Source organism: Pleurodeles waltl, chromosome 3_1, assembly GCF_031143425.1.
Source record: "Pleurodeles waltl isolate 20211129_DDA chromosome 3_1, aPleWal1.hap1.20221129, whole genome shotgun sequence".
Taxonomy (NCBI): Eukaryota; Metazoa; Chordata; class Amphibia; order Caudata; family Salamandridae; genus Pleurodeles; species Pleurodeles waltl.
The window spans coordinates 772557680-772578546 of NC_090440.1; the positions used below are offsets into that span (position 1 = coordinate 772557680).

Genomic DNA, 20867 nt, shown 5'->3' on the forward strand with positions numbered 1-20867 from the left:
GTCACTACTATGAAGCCTCGTTGGGGATGGGAGAGGAGTCTTTGTGTGACCCAATCACGGTTTGTTTACCATCACTGCAGGCCACAGTTCCCTCCAAGATCTAGCCATGTCGGAGAGATTTCCCTGATGCTGCGCCCACTTGAACTCCAGGTCCCACTGCAGAGCCCGTATAAGCCATCTGGCATGTTTTACCAACAGGAGGCAGGAGGCCATGAGGCCCAGCATCCTCAGAGTCATTCCAGGATAGAGGATGAAACATCAGTATTACTGCCTGAATATCCGGGACTCACTGCTTGGGAGGACAAACCCGAAAACTACACTGTGTCCAGAACAGGTCCTATGAACGAGAGCATCTGAGAGGGAGTCAGGTGTAACTTTGGCACGTTTATATTGAACCTGAGCGAACACAGGTCTGCTGTAGTCTGGAGGTGGGAGACAACAGCCTAGGGCGAACTCGCCTTCAACAGCCAGTAATCGAGGTACCTGGACCTCTGACCTACACAGACTTGCACCTGCCCTGCACAGATGAGCTATGAGCACGGTAAAAACCAGAGGCACTGGCTAGGCCAAATGTCAGCACTGTGAACTGAAAGTGTTCGTGGCCTACTTTGAACTGCTGGTAACGTCTGTGGGCCCGCAGGATGGGGACATTAAAATATGCATCCTGGAAGTCCGATGCAACCAACCAGTCTTCTAGGTCTAGAGCAGACAAGACCTGAGCCAACATAAGCATCTTGAACGTCTCCTTCATGAGGAAGAGAGTTACGGTCCATAGGTCTGGAATAGGGTGAAGACACTTGTTCTTTTGGGTATTGAAAAGTAGCGTGAATAACAACCACTACCTACTTCGGATATTTGGAAGCTTTCTTTAGCTCTCTCGACCAAGAGAGCCATAACTTCCTCTCAGAGCAGGGGCAAATGATCCTTCACCAGCTGTTCGAATGTTGGTAGAATAGGAGGAGGAAAGGATTGAAAAGGCAGGGCATAGCCCTTCCAGATGACCTGCAGTGCCCATGCATCTGATGTAAAAGACTTTCAGTGGAGGAGATGATGGTGTATTCTCCCTTCAACTGGGCAAGCATGATCCTGCAGATGCAAGCTAGGAAGGCTTGGAGGCTGCAGCTGCATGGTAGACAACTTCTGGACTGCAGAAAATCTAGGTCTGAAGGCACTGCGCCCATGTCCTCACAAACCCTGGGTTGGTTGTGTAGGGTGGTGGCTGGCAGAGGGATGGTGCGATGCCACATCCCTTCCGTAGCCACGTAAGGGATGAAAGTCAGACGATGGACGAGGGTTCGCCAAGAGACCCAAGGACTTGGCTGTAGCCTGTGAGTTCTTAAAACACTTCAGCACAGAGTCTACCTTCTCATCAAACAAGCGAGTGCCACCAAAGGGTATCTGATCTGCTTGGACATCCCTCGAAAAACCAGAAGTCCTCAGCCAGAAATTGTGCTTTAAGGCCACTGTCGACGCAACCACTCTGCCCAGCGAGTCCGTCATATCTAAGCCACATGTATGGTGAACTTAGCTGCGCCCATCAAGTCTTTCACTGCTTGGGAGAGTATGGCCCAGCCCTCGTCCAGGGCTTAAGGCAGCAATTGTGCAACCATGTCCCAAATAGTATGGGAGAAATGGCCCAATAACCATGAGGTGTTCACCGACCTCAGTGCCAGGCTGGTGGAAAAAAACAACTTCTTTACCAGATGGTCCAGCCTCTTGGATTCTCTATCCAGGGGAGCAGAAGGGAATGCGCTGTGGAATGTGGTGGCTTGAACAACCAAGCTCTCAGGAGTGGGGTGTTAGCTCAGAAAGCTAGGGTCGCAGCGGGCAATCGTCCTGTTGACAGGAGCTCCTGTGCTGGGGCTTGGACCAAGTTCCCAGCAGGACATCTGTAACTACCTCATTGAAGGGCAAAAGAGGTTCAGATGTAGAAGCCCTAGGCTGAAGCACTTTCGTCAAGATGTTGGTCTTGACAGCCACTGAGGGCAGTCGGAGGTCAAGGATCTCCACTGCACTATGCATAGGATACTCTCTCCTCCATAGCTACAGTGGGGGGAGAAAGCAAGTCAGTATCTAGAGAGGTGTCCAGACCACTGGCCTCTCCTAGCTCCTCATACCACTCCAAATATCTTTCCAACTGGTGTTCTAAAGGGTCCAGTGACCTCCCACTCTTCCCCTTTGCCAGGTTGTGTACAATAAGGCCGAAGAAATGATCTGGAACCAGTGGGCGCAGTCTGCGTTGGAATCAGCATTATGTGATGCTGTTCTGGCTCATCAGGGATGAAAAGGGGGCTGGCAGCGGCGGCGCCGGTAATCACTGGCAGCGCAGGAGCATTGACATTGGGTCTAGCACTAGAGAAGGTCCCCTGGGTAAACCAGTGCCAGTCCAGATCAAGACACCGATCCATGAGACTCTGCTGGAGCCAAGGCCGAAGCCGCCAGCGTGGATCCGGATAGAGTCTCATCTGACCTTGTGGGGCCCGAAGGCATGACAAGCTGCGTTTGGCCTCACAGAACTCTTATCTGAGCGGGTGTCGATCTGGCTCCCAGAAAAGGTGGGAGATGCGCAGTCAAACTGGCTAATTGCTCTGCAAAACCGTGCCAGTAATGCAGATGTTCACCATTTGTCTCATCGGCCTGACAGACTAGGTGAAGTCAAAGTCCTCTTGGACTTCTTCTTATGGCTCCTTTCAAAGTGTCTAGAGGACCTCAAATGGTAGGAAGAGGACTTGAGTTCCAAGATCAGTTCTGCGACCTACATCTCGACCAGGACCAAGACCTTCTCAAAGTCACACTTGTCGGTGTTGCTAACTGCCGGGCCGCAAGAAGCGATAGAGATTGCTCTCTTAAAGCCTTTGGGGCTATGGCCCGGAAGTACGAGCAGGACTTGGAGTCAATTGGCGAGGAACGAGAGACAAACAAGATGGGGGTCTGCATGGCACAGTGACAGGCGCCACATGGTTTGAACACTGTCTTCCTCTAGCACATCTCGAAACCCGTAAGAAAAGAAATTGACATAAAGTCTAAAAAAGACCTGTCACAAAACGAGAGAGGGGTAGCTCTTTCGGGATCTGCATTAACTGGCACGGAAAGAAAGGAACCGATGCCCGCGTGCCAGGGTGGTACCTGTAAGGAAATACCTCCTTGGCATGGTTACCCTGTGACTTTTTGCACTTTGTTAATGCCAGTTATGATTTAAAGTGTGCTGGTACCCTGCTAACCAGACCCAAGCACCAGTGTTCTTTCCCTAACATGTACCTTTGTTCCCACAATTGGCACAGCCCTGGCACACAGATAAGTCCCTTGTAAATGTTACCCCTGGTACCAAGGGCTCTGTTGCCAGGGAAGGTCTCTAAGGGCTGCAGCATGTCTTATGCCACCCTGGGGACCCCTCACTCCGCACATGCACACTGCCTCACACCTTGTGTGTGCTGGTGGGGAGAAGATGACTAAGTCAACATGTCACTCCTCTCAGAGTGCCATGCCCACCTCACACTGCCTGTGGCATAGGTAAGTCACCCCTCTAGCAGGCCTTACAGCCCTAAAGCAGGGTGCACTATACCACAGATGAGGGCATAGAAGAATGAGCACTATGCCCCTACAGTGTCTAAGCAAAACCTTAGACATTGTAAGTGCAGGGTAGCCATAAAGAGTATATGGCCTGGGAGTTTGTCAAACACGAACTCCACAATCCCATAATGGCTACACTGAAATCTGGGAAGTTTGGTATCAAACTTTTCAGCACAATAAATGCACACTGATGCCAGTGTGGGATTTATTGTAAAATGCACCCAGAGGGCATCTTAGAGATGCCCTCTGAATACCAGTCCGACTGCTAGTGCTAGGCTGACTAGTTTCTGCCAGCCTGCCACAACCAGACGAGTTTCTGGCCACATGGGGAGAGTGCCTTTGTCACTCTGTGGCCAGGAACAAAGCCTGTACTGGGTGGAGGTGCTTGTCACAGGAACTGTAACACCTGGCGGTGAGCCTCAAAGGCTTATGCCTTTTGTTACAGCACCCCAGGGCATCCCAGCAAGTGGAGATGCCCGCCCCTCCGGCCACTGCCCCCACTTTTGGCAGCAAGGCAGGCGAGGATAATTAGAAAAACAAGGAGGAGTCACCCACCACTCAGGACAGCCCCTAAGGTGTCCTGAGCTGAGGTGACCCCTGCATTTAGAAATTCTCCTTCTTGAGTTTGGAGGATTCCCCCAATAGGATTAGGGATGTACTCCCCTTCCCCTCAGGGAGGAGGCACAAAGAGGATGTAGCCACCCTCCAAGACAGTAGCCATTGGCTACTGCACTCCTGACCTAAACACACCCCTAAATTTTGTATTTAGGGGCGACCCAGAACCCAGGAAATCAGATTCCTGCAACCTACACAAAGAAGGACTGCTGACCTGAAAGCCCTGCAGAGACGACGGAGACGACAACTGACTTGGCCCCAGCCCTACCGGCCTTTCTCCAGACTCCAAGAACCTGCAGTGACGCATCCGACAGGGACCAGCAACCTCTGAAGATTGCCCTGAACCAAAGGACCAAGAAACTTTTGAGAACAGCGGCACTGTTCACCTACAGCAAAAAAAAAATCAACTTTGAAGCAACTTTTAAAGAACTCACTCTTCCTGCCGGAAGCATGAGACTTCACACTCTGCACCCGACGCCCCTGGCTCAAGCTCCAGAGAACCAGCACTGCAGAGAGGACTCCCAGGCAACTGCAACCTTGTGATTAACCTGAGACGACCCCCCCTGCATCCCCACAGCGACACCTGCAGAGAGGATCCAGAGGCTCCCCCTGAGCGCGACTGCCTGGTAACAAGGAACCCAACGCCGAGACCCAGCAGCACTGCACCCGGAGCCCCCAGGACCGAGAGGAACCAAACTCCAGTGCAAGAGTGACCATCAGGTGGCCCTCTACCTAGCCCAGTCGGTGGCTGGCCCGATAAGCCCCCCTGTGCCCTGCCTGCATCGCCTAAGTGACCCCCCCAGTCCCTCCGTGGCTTTCTATAGCAAACCCGACGCCAACTTTGCACAGTGCACCCCGCTGCCCCTGTGACACTGAGGGTGTGTTTTGTGTGCCTGTTTGTGTCCTCCTCCAGCGCTCTACAAAACCCCCCTGGTCTGCCCCCTGAGGATGCTGGTACTTACCTGCCAGCAGACCGGAACCGGAGCACCCCTGTTCTCCATAGGTGTCTATGTGTTTTGGGCCCTCCTTTGAGCTCTGCAACTGACCGGCCCTGTGTTGCTGGTGCAGTGACTTTGGGGTTGCCTTGAACCTCCAACGGTGGGCTGCCTATGCCCAGGAAACTGAACTTGTAAGTGCTTCACTTACCTCAGAAACATAACTATACTTACCTCCCCCAGGAACTATTGATTTTTGCAGTGTCCACTTTTAAAATAGATTATTGCCATTTTAACCTGTACTGTGTGTACTACTATTTTAATTCAAAGTTCCTTACTTACCTTGCTTCAAATCTTGAATCTTTTGGTTCTAAAATAAAAATTATAGGCCTGGAGTTAAGTCTGAGTGTGTTTTCCCCATTTATTGCCTGTGTGTGTGCAACAAATGCTTAACACTACCCTCTGATAAGCCTACTGCTCGACCATACTACCACAAAATAGAGCATTAGAATTATCTAATTTTGCCACTATCTTACCTCTAAGGGGAACCCTTGGACTCTGTGCACACGATCTCTCACTTTGAAATAGTATATACAGAGCCAACTTCCTACAGTACTTATACAGGTGGCTGTGATGTCACATCCAGCGCTAACAATGCCACAGGGAGCCACCTGATGACACACGTAGGAGTATGCTCATCAAAGTTCCCGGATCCAGCCTGATGCTTGGGAAAATCAAAGGTAAGGAATCTGCAGCTTGAAGTCTCTATCAGATATTATTTTGTAGCATAAAAAAATGTATGTAAGATTTAATGGCTCTGTTAATGTAATGCATGCAGCTGATGTTTCGGTGTACCTTTTGGTGGAATCATGGGGGGAGGAGATTTGAATTGGATGGCATATCCATGTCTGATGATTTAGTACCCATCTGTCTGATGTTATTTGGATCCACTCTGTGTAATATTACACTTCCATATGTTGCCATGTCACACAAAGGAGAGTAACAGAGCTCCTCACTGTTTAGACTGCGTTCTTGACTTGCCGAATTATGAGGAACAATGTTATTGATTTTGCTGGCCTCTTGCACTAGAGGGGCAACTTTGACATTTCAGGCCTGATTCAAAAAGATAAAGTTAGACTTTGTGTCTAAGTTTAGATCTAAAGTCTAACTTTACTACTTTTTGGTATTCACAAAACTAAGTTAGGAGCCCTATCTAATGGCTGCTGAGCTTCAGCACTCGGAGTATTAAGATATACAGACTTTTCCTGCCCATTGTGGTATCCATCTGATTGTAACTGAGATGAAGAATGTGAATAAGAAGGCCATAAAGTCGCTTGATGTTATGTCAATAGGAAAAAGAATCACAAGCTTATCATAGAACTACCGTTGTGTCTTATCTAGAAGTGAAATATTATAACTAGATGTGTAAAACTCACTAGAAAGCATTGCTTTGGTGTACAGAAAAAGAAATTCTGTGTCATTGAGATGATAAATGAGGCAACGTATACAAAGAAAGCAACACTATTGTACTAAATATTACCTTCACTACTATCCCAACCAAAGCTGCGAGTAACATCTGTGGTTTCAATCGCTCTTTTCTTGCTAGTCTGAAGTAAGATAAACAATCGTTGTAGCTGATAGGGAATGCTGGTCACCGGATCTTCCTCAGAATCTTCAAACTCCCATCTGTTGCAAACAAATAAAATACATCTGCAATGATTGCTTAAAACAAACCATGGAACAAATAACTGTATGGTAAGAACAGTGAATATGTGGTTTAATACCAGCTTTACATGTAACAGAAAATAAAAAAATATATACAAAAGCTTTACATGAGAAAAGGAGATGATGTGAGAATTCAGACAAATGCACCCATTTCTTGGAGTCTTGCTTTAGTGTTGTTGCGATGCATGTTTTTATTCTCTGGCTGTACAGCAATGTGCTAACTTGCACAAGTGGTGAACTTTCATGGATTACTCCGACCTGGCCAGGGGTGGATAAGTAAAGGATGGCAATAAGCACAGCATGTTTATTACTTTGTGTGTTTAAAAATGTTTTGTGGTGTGTTGCGCACATGCATGGCTCCTAGGACGCCAGCTATGTCTCCCCTAGAGTGATGAAAAAGGTGTATAGTCTCTTCAACTACCAAGCTGTGGCTTTTGACAGTGCAGCATTAACCATATTGAGGAATCCATATATTGGAAAAATATGCTTAAAGTACAGGCTGAATACTTTTTAGCAAAGCGCAACCACGATGATGCCGATTGAGTCCTCTAGTAGGCAGCATTTGATCACATTAAAGCGGTCATCTTTGAGGGAAGCTTTCCTAAACAAATTTAATTAGAAATTGATACCCAGCTTTTCCCTGGTACGATGGCCATTTTGAAAACTTTCAATCCACTCTTTCTCCAAGCTAATTGTTAGGATGAAATGGTCTTTCTAATCTACACTTGCAACATTTGTTTTTGGTTGACAATATTAATTTGGTTAGAGTAGGAAGAATAATGAGTTGTACTATGGTTCACAGGGTAGAAAATTTGAGACTGTAATGGAATTCAGGTCAGGTTTTTGGTGTAAAAGGGCTTCTAGTATGATAATTTTGATGTAGTTTGTCTGCCACCACAGAATACCCTGAGCCTTCGCCTTCAAGATCTGGGAGAAGTCAAAGAGGCATTCATGATGCTGAGCTCACTGGACTATGAAGTTCCACTGCCAAGTCCACATATGCCACCTGGAACTTAGGATGAGAAGGACGCTGGGAGACTAAGAAAACTCGGAGACATACACAATTACACCCAAGATTGTCCCAAAACATCTAGTCCATATCTTGAATCCCAGATTGCTACAGAATGGTCCCAGTTAATGGAAGTATTTGTGTTCAGCTGAGGCAGGACTTTGTCTTGTTGATGGTAAAACCTAATATTATCTGCAGACCGGGTGTCGTCTAGAATTGACTGCGGCAAGCTTGCCTTTGGCACACAGTCATCACAGTATGAGAATAAATGATCTCCCAATCTCTGAAGATTTTTGTGAATGCCCAGAGACAAAGATAAGGTTGAAGGAGAGCAAAAAGTTGGTGGTCTAACCAATAGTTTCAGGTCCAAAATAAAAATTGAGGGCCCTTTAAGGATCGAGCCGATGAAGGTGTTCCTCCTCCTCCTCCTTGGATGGGTAAAGCAGGGTATAGAAAGCTGGCAAGATGATAGATTCCCCTATGTGGATGGGAATCACTACCTTCTGACTGGACCAGCTTGCCCTGAAACAAAGATGTGTATGGCAGCTAGATGGGGAAAGCCTAGAATTTACTTACCCAATAGGCAGGAGCTATGGTAATGAGGAATACAGTCTTTATGGTGAGTAGACATTAAGAGTAGCTGTGCATGGGCTCAAATGGAGTGCACATCAGGTATGTAAGGGTCAAATTAAGGTCCCAATGCAGCAATCCAAAAGAAGTTGGTAGGTACATGTGCAACAGTCCCTTCAAGAAACTCACTGAAACAGGTAATTTAAAAAGAGATGGCTGATTGGGCAAACAAAAAGATTGCAAGAGCCAAATGATAACCCTCACCTGTTGCCACAGCAAAGCCTTAGTGGGCTAAGGAAAGACAAAACAGTGGAATGCCGTATAACTTTGCCTGTAAAGGCTGAAAGTCACAGGAAGAAGACCAGACAATAAATGTCCCCCCACTTCCAGCATAAACAATTTTGGTGGAAGACCACCTGGTTGTCAGAATTACATGAACCACTTTGAGAGGGAGATCAAAAGCCATCAATTGTAGCTGTTCAATCTCCACGCATGGAGGTGCAGGCTATGCAGATTCAGGTGCAGGACCCGAGCCTGCTGTTGTGACAGGAGGTACTACAAAGGGGCAGCTAAGTGTGGTGCAAATGTTCTTTGTCAGAAGTTCCGGGTACCACACTCTGCTAGCCCAGTCTGGGGTCACTGTAACAACTTGGGTCTGGTCTTGCTTGGTTTTTTTCAGTACTCTGGGCAGGAGACGCAGGAGAAGAAAGGCATACAGGAGTCCCAAAGCCCAGTCGTGCTGAAAGGTGTCCCTGAGGGAGAACAGTCTTGGGAACTCCAACGTGCAAAAGTCTGGACACTGCGTGTTCTCTGCAGTGGCAAATAGATCGAGCATCAGTTTTCCCCACTGTTGGCCCTGTACCACCTCAGAATGCAACTGCCATTCGTAATCCACTAAGCAATGTCAGCTAAATTCATACTCCCTGACATTTAAAGATCCTGCCAGGTGCTCAGCGATCAGGGAGACAGCATGTGCATTCAATCACTTCCAGAGACGTAGTGCCTCCTGGCACACAAGAGACAACGTCACGCTGTCCAGTTTGTTGCAGTACCACATGGTGGTTGTTTTCTTTGTGAGAAATTGTACACGTCCCCCCTTCATGGACAGGAGGAATCCCTTCAATGGCAAGAGAATCACTCGCAAATCCAGCAAGAAACTATAGAGAATAATTTTGGCTGAATACTAGAGTCCCCTGATCTCCATATCTCCAAGATGACCTCCCCAACCCAGTAATGATTTATCTGTCACTTTGATTAGCTTTGGCTTTGGGTGTGGTACGGGGAGAGGTCAGCCACTAGTCAACTGTGGTCGAGCAGCCGCGCCTGCAGGTCATTCCCACCCGACACCGAGATGGGATCTGATAGATTCCATTGGTGCTGAGCCCACTGGACCTTCAGATCCCACTACAGAGCTCATATGTACCACCTTGGGTGGTCCAAAACAGAACACTTGAGTCCAAGAGGACAAGAAGCCTCAGAGCTGCTCTCACTGAGACCCAGGTGAAGAGCTGAAACACTGTCATAGCCCAAGTGTCCTGGACTTTTTGAGGTAGAGGCAAATCACAGAAAAATACAGTATTCATGATGGATGTGATGAAGGGAAGCCATTATGTAGGAGCTGGGTGTGACTTAGGCATGTTGACGGAAAAACCCAATAATATCTTTTACAACTACTCGAGGCAAGCCCGCCTTCAGTAGCCAGTCACTCAATTAGGGAGCGACTGCTTTCCCTAAGCCCCTCAGAGGGGCTGCAACCATCACCTTCATGAACACTTGAGGTGCACTGCTAAGGTAATAAGGGAGCAAAGGGAACAGATTGCTTGTGGCCGACCTAAAACTGCTGGCAACATCTGAGACTGCTGGACGGAGATGTGAAAATAAGTGTCCTACAGATACAATACCATCCCCCGGATCCAGGGCAGACAGAAATTGGTCCAGAGTAAGCATCTTTTACTTCTTCCTTCGAGAGGAAACGGTTCTGAGGTCAAACAGAGAAGGAGTTGAAGGCCTCCGTCCTTCTTTGGCACCAGGAAATAAAGTAAGTACCAGCCAGTCCCGACCTCTAATGCCAGCACACTCACTAGGGCTCCCCTGACCAAGAGAGCCTAAACTTCTCCTTGGAGTATGGACAGGCAGTCCTAGGGAAGTTGGTTTGGTATGGGTGGCATATCTAGGGGGAGGAGGAAGAGACTTGAATGAAAGTGAGTAACCATGTTCCACAATTATGAGCACCCATTGTTTGGATGTGATGCTTCTCCACTCGACCTCAAAATGCGATCCTGAGCTGCAGAGAATTAGGCAATGTGGTTTTCCAGCAGCTGCAAGAGTGGGCTGGCCGGGTGGATCATTGTCCCCGAGGCCAGGATGCTGTCTGCCTAATACTCTGCATCTACCTCAAAAGGACTGAGAGGGCTATAAGATTGAGATATTTTCTGCCCAATCTTGTTGATCTTGTGCCAACAAGAATTGTTGTACAGGACTCTTGTAGAGATGGGCGCGGAGCACAAGAACAATGCAAGAAGCCGTGAAACTTTCTTCACTGTTGGATTTGTGAAATGTAGCAGAAGCTGATATTTTTTAAAAAGGAAGAGATTCTTTTTTCAGAAGTAGACACTTCTACGATGGTACTGAGGGATGCTTCCAGATAGGTTAGTATTTAACTGGGAACGTTTGTGACTTTTCCAGTTTTACATGCAGTCCTATATGGTCAAAACTTGACAATCTAAGTTCTTTTGTGCCAGGAAAGCTGTCAAGCTTTTATAAACCAGTCGTCTAAGTACAGGTAAATAAAGATCTTTTTTTCTGCAAAGAAAAGCTGCAACTATCACCATCCATTCTGAAAATGTTTTTGGAGAAGATCTGAGACTAGAAGGAAGACCTTTGAACTGGTAGTGGGCTTTGCCAATAAGAAATCAGAGAAACCTTCTGTGCTGCACTGCAATGGGAATGTGGAAGTAATCAACTCTTAGATTCACAGAGCACATCCAGTCTCCTTTCAAGAGTTGTGGATAAGTTAGATGCAGTGCAAATATTCTGAATGTTTGACATATGATGGACTAGTTGGCCTGCCTAAAATACAATATTGGTCAGAAGTATTTTTTTGTTCCCTTCCTGGGTACTAAAAAGGATCCTGACAAGATACAGTTTCCTCCATTGTGATGGAGGAAGCGGTTCTATTGCTTGCTTCTGGAGAACAGTTGAAAGTAACACTTTAAGTAAGGGTTTATGATGCTGTGAAGCAGGTGTTGGTGGAATGAAGGGTGAAGGAGATTTTAACCATGTGATTTAACCACTTTGTACAATATGTAAGACTCACTTGTCTGCTGTGATTTTTCTCCACTCTTTCAGACAAAAAACGTTAGTGATACTCCAGCTACCTACAGATTCCACATCAGTAGAAAAATTCCAGATACCAGAATGGACCCCAAAACTTAAAAGATCTCACTTTACAAGAGCAGGTACTGGTTTTGTATTGATGCTGGAAGTGGCACCAGAGACGTTCACAGAAGGTATATATCTTTCACCCTGGCGTATGGTGGACATCAGTTTCCATCCATTCTTCCCCCAAACTTCAAGGGGAGAAGACAGAGAGACTTTCATATAGTTCTTTAGTACTAAAACCAATTTGGGATGGTATTAGCTTTCCCTATAACACATTCATTTCTCTGGGAGGTGGGGGAGGAAAGTGCAAGGTAGAAAGAGTATCAACCAGAAAAGGAGCTACAAGAGGTAAGTAACTTATTCTTCTACAGGGGAGTAATCTGCAGGTGAAAGTGATTCCAATTCAATACCCTGCTCAGGAGAGTTGATGAATGGTTAGACTATAAAATCTTGAAGGACGGATCATGGCCATCCTTATGCATTTCAGAATCCAAGCAGTGTTACTTGGCAAAGGAGTCCAGAGATGCCCATGTTGCTGCCTTGCAAATCACAGCTATTTTCACCCCCTTGCAAGAGCATAAGTGATTATTGCATCCAGTAGCAGCGAGGTGAACTTGGAGCGTCTGCCAGGGTTCGATGGGAGGTGGATGTGAGCGAGCCTATTTCGGAAGAGATGTGGCGGAGGTGCTGTGCACATATGAGAGCATTGTCCCCTAATTATAGGCTGCGTCTGATTCATTTCAAGGTTTTGCACTGGCTATATTACACCCCTTGTAGTGTCTGCTCTATGGGCCTGCGTGTGGATGCGTGCTACGAATGGTGCCGCGCCCTTGATGCTGGATTCTTGCATCTCGAGTGGGAGTGTGGTGAGGTTTATGCTTTCTGGGTGGAGGTAATGCGTATGATTGCGGAGATGACTGGCTTGGAGCTGCCTATATCCCCCAGATTAGCGCTGCTTGGGTGTGTGGACGAGGTTCGGATGACGCATAGAAGGCTGGTGGGCCTGCTCCTATTGCTGGCTAAGCGCAGGGTTGCTATGTGCTGGGGCCGGGGACGGGCCCTTCGTGGATCAGACTGGTTGCGTGACACCTCTTTTTGTCAGGAACAGCTGATGATCTTTTGGGAATTGACTCCGGAGGATTCCCAACCAAAGGACACCTGGGCTCTGCTGCGCTCTTTTTTGGAGGCCTTGAACTGAGGCTATGTATGTGCTGCCTGAGTGCCCACTCGCTAAGTGACTGTCTCCCACTGCCTTTCTCTCGTGTTGAGAATTGTGTGAAGATGATAGTGGCTGTGCGCCTCTGTGTCCTTTCTCCGCCTGTCTTCCGTTTTCTTTATTTCCTGCTGTTTTTTGTAGTTGGTTTCAAGCCCTATGGTCTTTTTGTGGAAGGCCCCGCGCCTGGACTATGTGTTTGCAATGTACAATTTGCTGAGGCTGGGAGAATGCTAGAGACATTACGGGACTTAAATGCGGTGTACCTGTACAGAGTAGCGTCTGTGCCCTTCCTCAGACTGTGTACCAGTGCCAGGGCGGGGATGAAATCTGTTATAGTCTTGTATTCATGTTCTGTGGGCTTGTCTTTGTGGTATGTGTATTACATGATACCAATAAACAAAAAATATATATATATATATATATATATATATATATATATATATATATATATATATAATTTTTTTTTTTTTTTTTTTTAAAGAGCAGAAGTGGTTGAATCTGCTCTGGTGGAAAGGCCTCATATCCATTCCGGGGGTTCTTTCTCTGCTAAGTTGTAGCAGGGCTTAATGCAGTTGACAATCCATTGCAACAAATTCCACTTCTGAACCACTTTATCTTTAAGGAACCATAGCAGACCACAAAGGACTGGTTTTCTAGTCACATTTCCTTAGTGCTAACCAGGTAATAGTTTTCAGCCCACCTATGATACAACCTGTGCAGCTGCTCCTTCTTCTTAGGATGAGATGGGGGATAAATGGCAGGAAGGTGCTCGACTGAGGTGGAAGGGGATCACCACTTGCAGAAGGAAAGCAGTCATGGTTCACAACACCAATTTGTCAAGACAAAAAGTGGTGAAGGGTGGCCGACAGCTAAAAGCCTGCAACTCACTCATCTTGCAAAAGTAATGGCCACTAAAAAAGTACTGTCATTAAAGTCTACATTCATAAAGAACAACTTTGCAAGATTCAAACAAAAGGAAGACAAAGTAGAGATCCCACTGGGGGAAAAACAAACTAATTTGGAGGGTATGGATTTGTTAGCCCCTTCAGAAAACGCACGACAACTGGGGGCTTGAACAATGAAGTCTGGTCTGGAAAACATTAACACCAACAGCAAAGCTAAATGCCACCTGACAGTTTCTACTGTGCATTCCCAGGGGAATGTGTCAACAGCAAGAATTGAGACGACTTAGCCTGAAGGGGTCCAGGCTGGTGTCCGTGCAGCAAGCAATTAAGTTACTCTATCTTCCAGAGTAGGAATGTTTGGCAGAGGGGCAATGCGCTGGCAATGACACCTACAACCTCCATTGGCAAGACAAAGAAGTTCAGATGTCCCCAGTGTCCCCAGTCGTTCCCCAAGAATGCAACTGGAGAGCTTGGGGTGGAGAACCATCCCCTCCAACAGGGAGAGAAGATCTAGTCTGAATAGTAGCTTGAGCTGGGGATATATGGAAAGCACTAAAGGTCTGCATAGCACACCCTCCTCTGGCAATCTGGGCGATGAGAATGAATTTGGTCCTGTCTTAATGAATCTTCCTTAGAACTCGAGAATTTAAAGGTATGGGATTTAACTATATAGTACAACCAAAAGTTCCACCCCAACTGAAATGTGACCCAAAGGCTCCCCTTAATGGATACTGGAGGGCACAGAACTGCTGGCATTGGACATTTTCCGAGGAGGTTAACAACTTCACCTGATCCCATTGGGCTAACAAATCTCAACTACCTCTGGCACATGTCACTTGTGATTGGCAAGATAGCGCCAGCTCAGGATGTCCGCTCTGGCATTCAGAGACCCTCGCTAGGTGATTGGCTGTAATCCAGCTCTCTTAATGGTGTGCACAAGACCATAATTCCAACAGTCCTGCGCAAAGGAGGCAAGACACAACTCCCCCTTATTTGCTGACGTACCACATCGCTGTTGTGTTGTTAGGACAGACCAACCATGGAAAGAGGGGTGGAAGGTCTTAAGCACCAGCCAAACTGACAGTTGTTCCAACAGGTTTATCTGAAAGACCAACAGGTCTAGTCTTTGGGAGACTAGATGTAGGAAAGTGCAAGTTTTGGCATGGTTACCTCCCCCCACATACACGTTTTGCCTGGTATTGATGCTAACTTGACTGAGTGTGTGCTGGGACCCTGGTAACCAGACCCCAGCACCAGTGTTCTTTTCCTAAACTGTACCATTGTTTCCACAACTGGCACACCCCTGGCACACGGCTAAGTCCCTTGTAAAGGTTACCAGTGGTACCAAGGGCTCTGTGGCCAGGGAGGGCCCCCAGGGGCTGGAGCATGTATTGTGCCACCCTAAGGGACTGTTTTGCTTCACTAATGACAGGCTGAAACACTCATGCACTGACAAAAATCTCTGTAATGCGCTTCTTAGTCTGCAGAAGACGTTTATTAATTCACTTTGTAAGGTTCGTAAAAGGCCAGCATGCTGAAAGCACACGTTTAAAAATGGTCACAGCAATGAAATTAAAACATGTACAAATGATTCTCCAATGCAATACCCACAGCAAATATATGTATCTATATATCGATCTATATATCTCACAATGCAAAGCAGATGACAAGAATTAAAAAGTATGCATCACCATGCGGCAAGGGCTCATTTGCTTCATCTCTCTCCTATCAGCATCAGATCACCCGATCCCAGAACCGATTGAGGCGAGAGATCAATTATCCTCATGGGAAGGATGACACACCGCAGCGTCCTGGGCATGTCTGAGATCCGAATCACTCTCAGTCCCCGGTCTATCTGGTCTCAGCCTCTTATACTTTGAATAAACAAAAGAGGAAAATCCTAAAACCTCCCTCTCACTGCAGAAGTTTATTATTCCAAAAATGCTGATTACTTTAGGCCAGCTTTGAAAAGAATATGTCAGGATTTGTCCACAATCCCAAGTTCCCCTGAATAAAAAAAAAACCATTCCCTGCCGTCCTAGTACATTCTTATCAGCCTAAGCCCTTGGTGGGAAAGAACCAGAAAAATAAAAACAAGAGCACATGGTATAACGTGGAAAATTACTTACAGCTTTTACCGTGGCAGTGGCTAATGCAAAAATAAAGTCAATAGGCAAAATGAATCTGGTGGTCACTAATGTGACGGTGTGTTGCTAGGCTAAGTACAAAGTGGGGTCAGTGGACAAAACACCAACAGGGCCCCCTCACTAAAAACATGCACACTGCCATTGCAGTTTGTGCATGTTGGTGGGTAGAAAAAGGTAAAGTCAACATACTATTCCTCACAGGGTGTCCTGCCTATAACCCACTGCCTGTGCATAGGTAATTCACCCCTCTAGCATGCCGAACAGCCCCAAGGCAGGGTGCACTACACCATAGGTGAGGGCATAGCTGCACGGGCAGTATGCCCCAACAGTGTATAAGTCAATTCTTAGACATTGTACGTGCAGTGTGGCTATATTGAGTACATGGGCTAGAAGTTATTCATTACAAACTCCACAGTTCCATAATGGCTACACTGAATACTGGGAAGTTTAGTATCAAACTTCTCAACACAATAAACCCACACTGATACCAGTGTTTGATTTATTTAAAAATGCACACAAAGGCATTTTAGATATATCCCCTGTAATTTACCCAATGCTTTAGTGTAGGACTGACTGGTCTTTGCCAGCCTGCCACTAAGAGACGAGTTTCTGACCCCGTTGGGTGAGAGCCTTTGTGCTCTCTGGGGCCAGAAACAAAGCCTGCCCTGGATGGAGGTGCTTCACACCTCCCCTCTGCAGGAACTGTAACACCTGGCAGTGAGCCTCAAAGGCTCAGGCCTCATGCTACTTCACTGAAGATTAGGAAGTTTGGTATCAAACTTCTCAGTTATCCCTCACATTGTGCCTTGCCCACAACCCACTGTCTGTGGCATAGGCAAGTCACCCCTCTAGCAGGCCTTACAGCCCTAAGGCAAAGTGTACTATGCCACAGGTGGGGCATAGCTGTGTGAGCAATATGCCCCAACACTGTCTAAGTTCATTCGTAGACATTGTAAGTGCAGTGTGGCCATATTGAATACGTGGGCTGGGAGTTTGTCATTACGAACTCCATAGCTCCATGATGGCTTCACTGAAGACTGGGAAGATTAGTATCAAACTTCTCAGCACAATAAACCCACACTGATGTCAGTGTTGAATTTATTGTAAAATGCACACAGAGAGCATCTTAGAGATACCCCTGTATTTTACCCAACTTTTTAGTGCAGGACTGACCAGTCTGTGCCAGCCTGCCACTAATAGACAAGTTTCTGAACCCATGGGTTGAGGGTCTTTGTGCTCTCTGGGATCAGAAGCAAAGCCTGCTCTGAGTGGAGGTGCTTAACACCTGCCCCTTGCATGAACTGTAACACTTGGAGGTGAATCTCAGAGTCTCAGACTTCCTGTTACAGTGTCACAGGGCACTCCAGCTAGTGGAAATACCTGCCCTCCCCGCCCCCCAAACCAAGCCCCACTTTTGGTAGCAGGTCCGGCTGGAAAATAAGGTCAAACAGATGAGTGACTACTACAGCTAGGAACATCCCTAAGGTGTCCAGAGCTTAAGTGACCCCCTACTTACAGAATCCTCCTTCTTCTTTTGGAGGGTACGGACCAATAGGGTTAGGAATGCATCCCACTCACAAAAGGGGGCAGGCACCGGAAAAGTCTAGCCACCCTCAAGGACAGTAGCCATTGGTTACTTCCCTCCAACCCCTGTAATGCTCCTATATCTAGCATTTAGGGGCTCCCCCGAAACGCACTCATCAGATTCCTGGCAACCTCAAAAAGAAGAAAGAAGGACTGCAAAGCCGACCCCAGCGGTGAAGACTCCTGACAACAACTGGTGTAGTGAATCCTAATTTGTTTTAATGGGATAACAGGAGTTCGCTTAGCCTTTGGCTTGCAGCCTCGTGCCCCCATCACCTAGTGACTTTTAACCTACTCTGCTTGCTCTGTCTTAGCCCATTTAATTAATCTAAGATGGCTGCCTTGTTTATAGTTAGGCCACTTGTTATGCTTTGCATTATCAGTGCCACCGTGCTAATGCGTCAAGATCAAGCGACAAAGACAAACAAACAGTAGGTGTTCACACTTAGGGATTTTCCCTCTCTATACTTTCGAGGGATTTGTTTATAATAAATTGCCGTCCCAAGCATGTCTGTTATCTATTGTATGGGAACAGGCCTATGTCAGGGGTCCTGGTAGGGCATATTACACCTCTTATGTCTTTTACATGCTATTGGAAGATGGTGGGGGTCTTTGTAATAATGACTCTCGTCTTCACAATTCTGTTTCTTGCACTGTTCATTATCCTAATCATTGCAGCCCATGCAACATATCGCAAATTGCAATTGTGTTAAATAAAAACTATTGAAACTTTACTGCATCTTCATTATTGCCTGTGTTTGGTTGAGACATAATGTATCTGTGAGAAAGGGGTAATCACCGTTTAACCACAACACTCCCCGAGATGTCTTGTTCTTGAGTCCATGCATAAAGGCTGCCACAAATCACCTTTTACTATTGTTTTTGGTGAGGTGCTGCTAGTGAGCCGGAAGGGTTGGGACGACAATTGCGACGTTGTAGGATAGGCATAGTCGCCTACTAACATAAGTACTGTCATCCTTAAAGCAGCAGTCTTGCCTAGAGCAAGAGTCCAAACTACGACACTGGCTTGGCACCAGCCCTACTGACAGTTCTGCAGCTTCAAAGACCCCTGCTCCAAGATGGAGACCCATACTGCAGGACCAGCAACCTCTACAAACCCCCAGAGGACTGACTGCCCAGCAGAGAACCAAGAACTCCTGAGGACAGCAGCCCTGTCCAGAAGAAACCTCTAAAAAGGACTCCAGAAACAACCTGGATCTGCGAGCCCTGCCCACTCTGCACGTGACGTCCACTGCCCGAGTCAAGGTTCCAACATCGAGTCCACCTTGGGTTGACCCCCTCCTGGCCAACACAATGACGCCTGCAGCCTGAATCCAGAGGATCCCCTGACTAGATCCAATGAAGATACAGACACCCAGGGAGGCTCCTGCAGCATCTTTTGTGACCCCCAGGCTTCCCCACTGAAGAGCATTGGGCGCTCGGCTCTGTGTTTGCACCCTGCACCCGGCCGCCTCTGTGCTGCTGAAGGTGTTTGGTTGGTGTGATCCCATGACAAACTCCCCCCCCCCCCTCCCCGGTGCTGTCCTAAACCCCGTAGGCCTGTGTCCTGGAACCGCAGGTACTTACCTGCCATATGCTTTCTACCGAGCACCCCCAGTCCTCATAGGATTGTATTGCAAACCCAATGCCAACTTTGACCTCTGCACCCAGCTGGCCCTGTGCTGGCCACTTTTGGTGTCAACCTAAACTTTGACCTCTCCAAAGACTGGAATCATAAGTCGTGTACAACTGTGCTAACACTTTTCCCACCCAGGACTCTGACTCCTATAAAAGATTGCATTGTCAACTTTTGAAATTGAAAAGTGTTACTTACTTGTAAACTCTGTTACTTGCAAAATCCAAATAAAGTACATTTCATACATATGACTGATACTTACTTACAACTGTACTTACCTGCAACAAAGATCCTTTGGGTCTAGTTATGAAGTAACAAAATATATTTTTGCTATATAAAAACAATTAGAGTTAGTCACTGAGCGTGTGCCTCATTTCTTGACTGTGTGTACACAACAGATGCTTTACACCACCCTCTGATAAGCCTAACTGCTCAACCACACTACCACAACAGAAAACATTAGTATTATCTACTTTATCCTCTGGGGAACCCCTAGACTGTGCACACCATACCTCATTTTGGTATAGTGTATACAGAGCCAGCTTTCTACACTAGATGCCTCTGATCTTTAGATGACCTCCCCAGCTGGAGGTGGAAGCACCTATCACTACTATGGTCACATTTGGAGGAACAGCAAAGGCCATCCTGCAATTCAGGTTTTCCTAGTTCCCTCACCAAGTCCTGCACTGAGGAAGAATACGATGGAGTCAGACAGATCTCCCCCATATGGCAGGTATCACCTGCTGAGGTACCACAGCAGGGCCCTCATGTGCAAAGTGCATGCATGACTAGGGAAATGCAGGAAGCTAGCAGACCCAGGAATCTTAAGAATTTCAGAACTGGAACTATTATGCCTTGTTGGAAATCTAGTATCATTTCCTGAATGTCAGAAATCCTCTGAGGTGAAGGAAAAATGTATGGAAAAATGGCTTCCAGCACTTATCCTGTGAATTGAAGTCGTTGGGAGGTCCTCAGGTGAGATTTGGCTTGTTGATCTTAATGCCCAGGTTGAACAGCAGGAATATCTTTCACTGCAGATGGCAAGTCAACATCTCCGTGATCTGGCTTCAAGTAGCTGTTCACCCAGGTACAGAAAACGGGTATTCCCAACCATCAGAGATGACCCACAATCACTGCCATCCCTTTCGTGAAGACTGGAGGTTCTGATGTTAAGCCAAACGGGAGCAATGAAAATTGTTGGTGCTTAGAGCCCATCACTAAGCACAAGTACATTCGATGTGACCGCAGGATCGGAATATGGCAGAATGCATACTGCAGGTATAGTTACACCACCCAGTCTCCATCTTCCAACAGCAGCAACACTTGATAGAGGCATCATAATTTTTTCCTTGCTGGGGTCGAAGCTGAAGTTTATGAGGTCACCATCAGATGGAAACCACTGTCCTTTTTTAAAACAAGGAGGTATTGGAAGAAACATTCTTGGTATTTTTCCTGTTCCGGCACTCACTCTACAACTCCTTTTCACAGAAGTTCTTAAATTGTTGCAGGCTGCAAGGTGTTCGGGGGGAGGGAATTTGACTGGAAAGGAAAGAAGGAAGAGAAGTCTCTTTCTG

General features: G+C 46.8%; 1 protein-coding gene across 3 annotated transcripts in view; it reads right to left on the reverse strand.

Annotated features, from left to right (window-relative positions):
- The window catches only part of USP47 (ubiquitin specific peptidase 47), a 1215141-nt gene that overhangs the window by 923818 nt on the left and 270456 nt on the right, over nt 1-20867 (reverse strand). For all 3 annotated transcript variants that reach the window (XM_069223601.1, XM_069223600.1, XM_069223599.1), the window contains one exon: nt 6661-6806. In XM_069223601.1, the coding sequence (XP_069079702.1) occupies nt 6661-6806 (146 nt within the window). The remainder of the gene's footprint in view (nt 1-6660; nt 6807-20867) is intronic.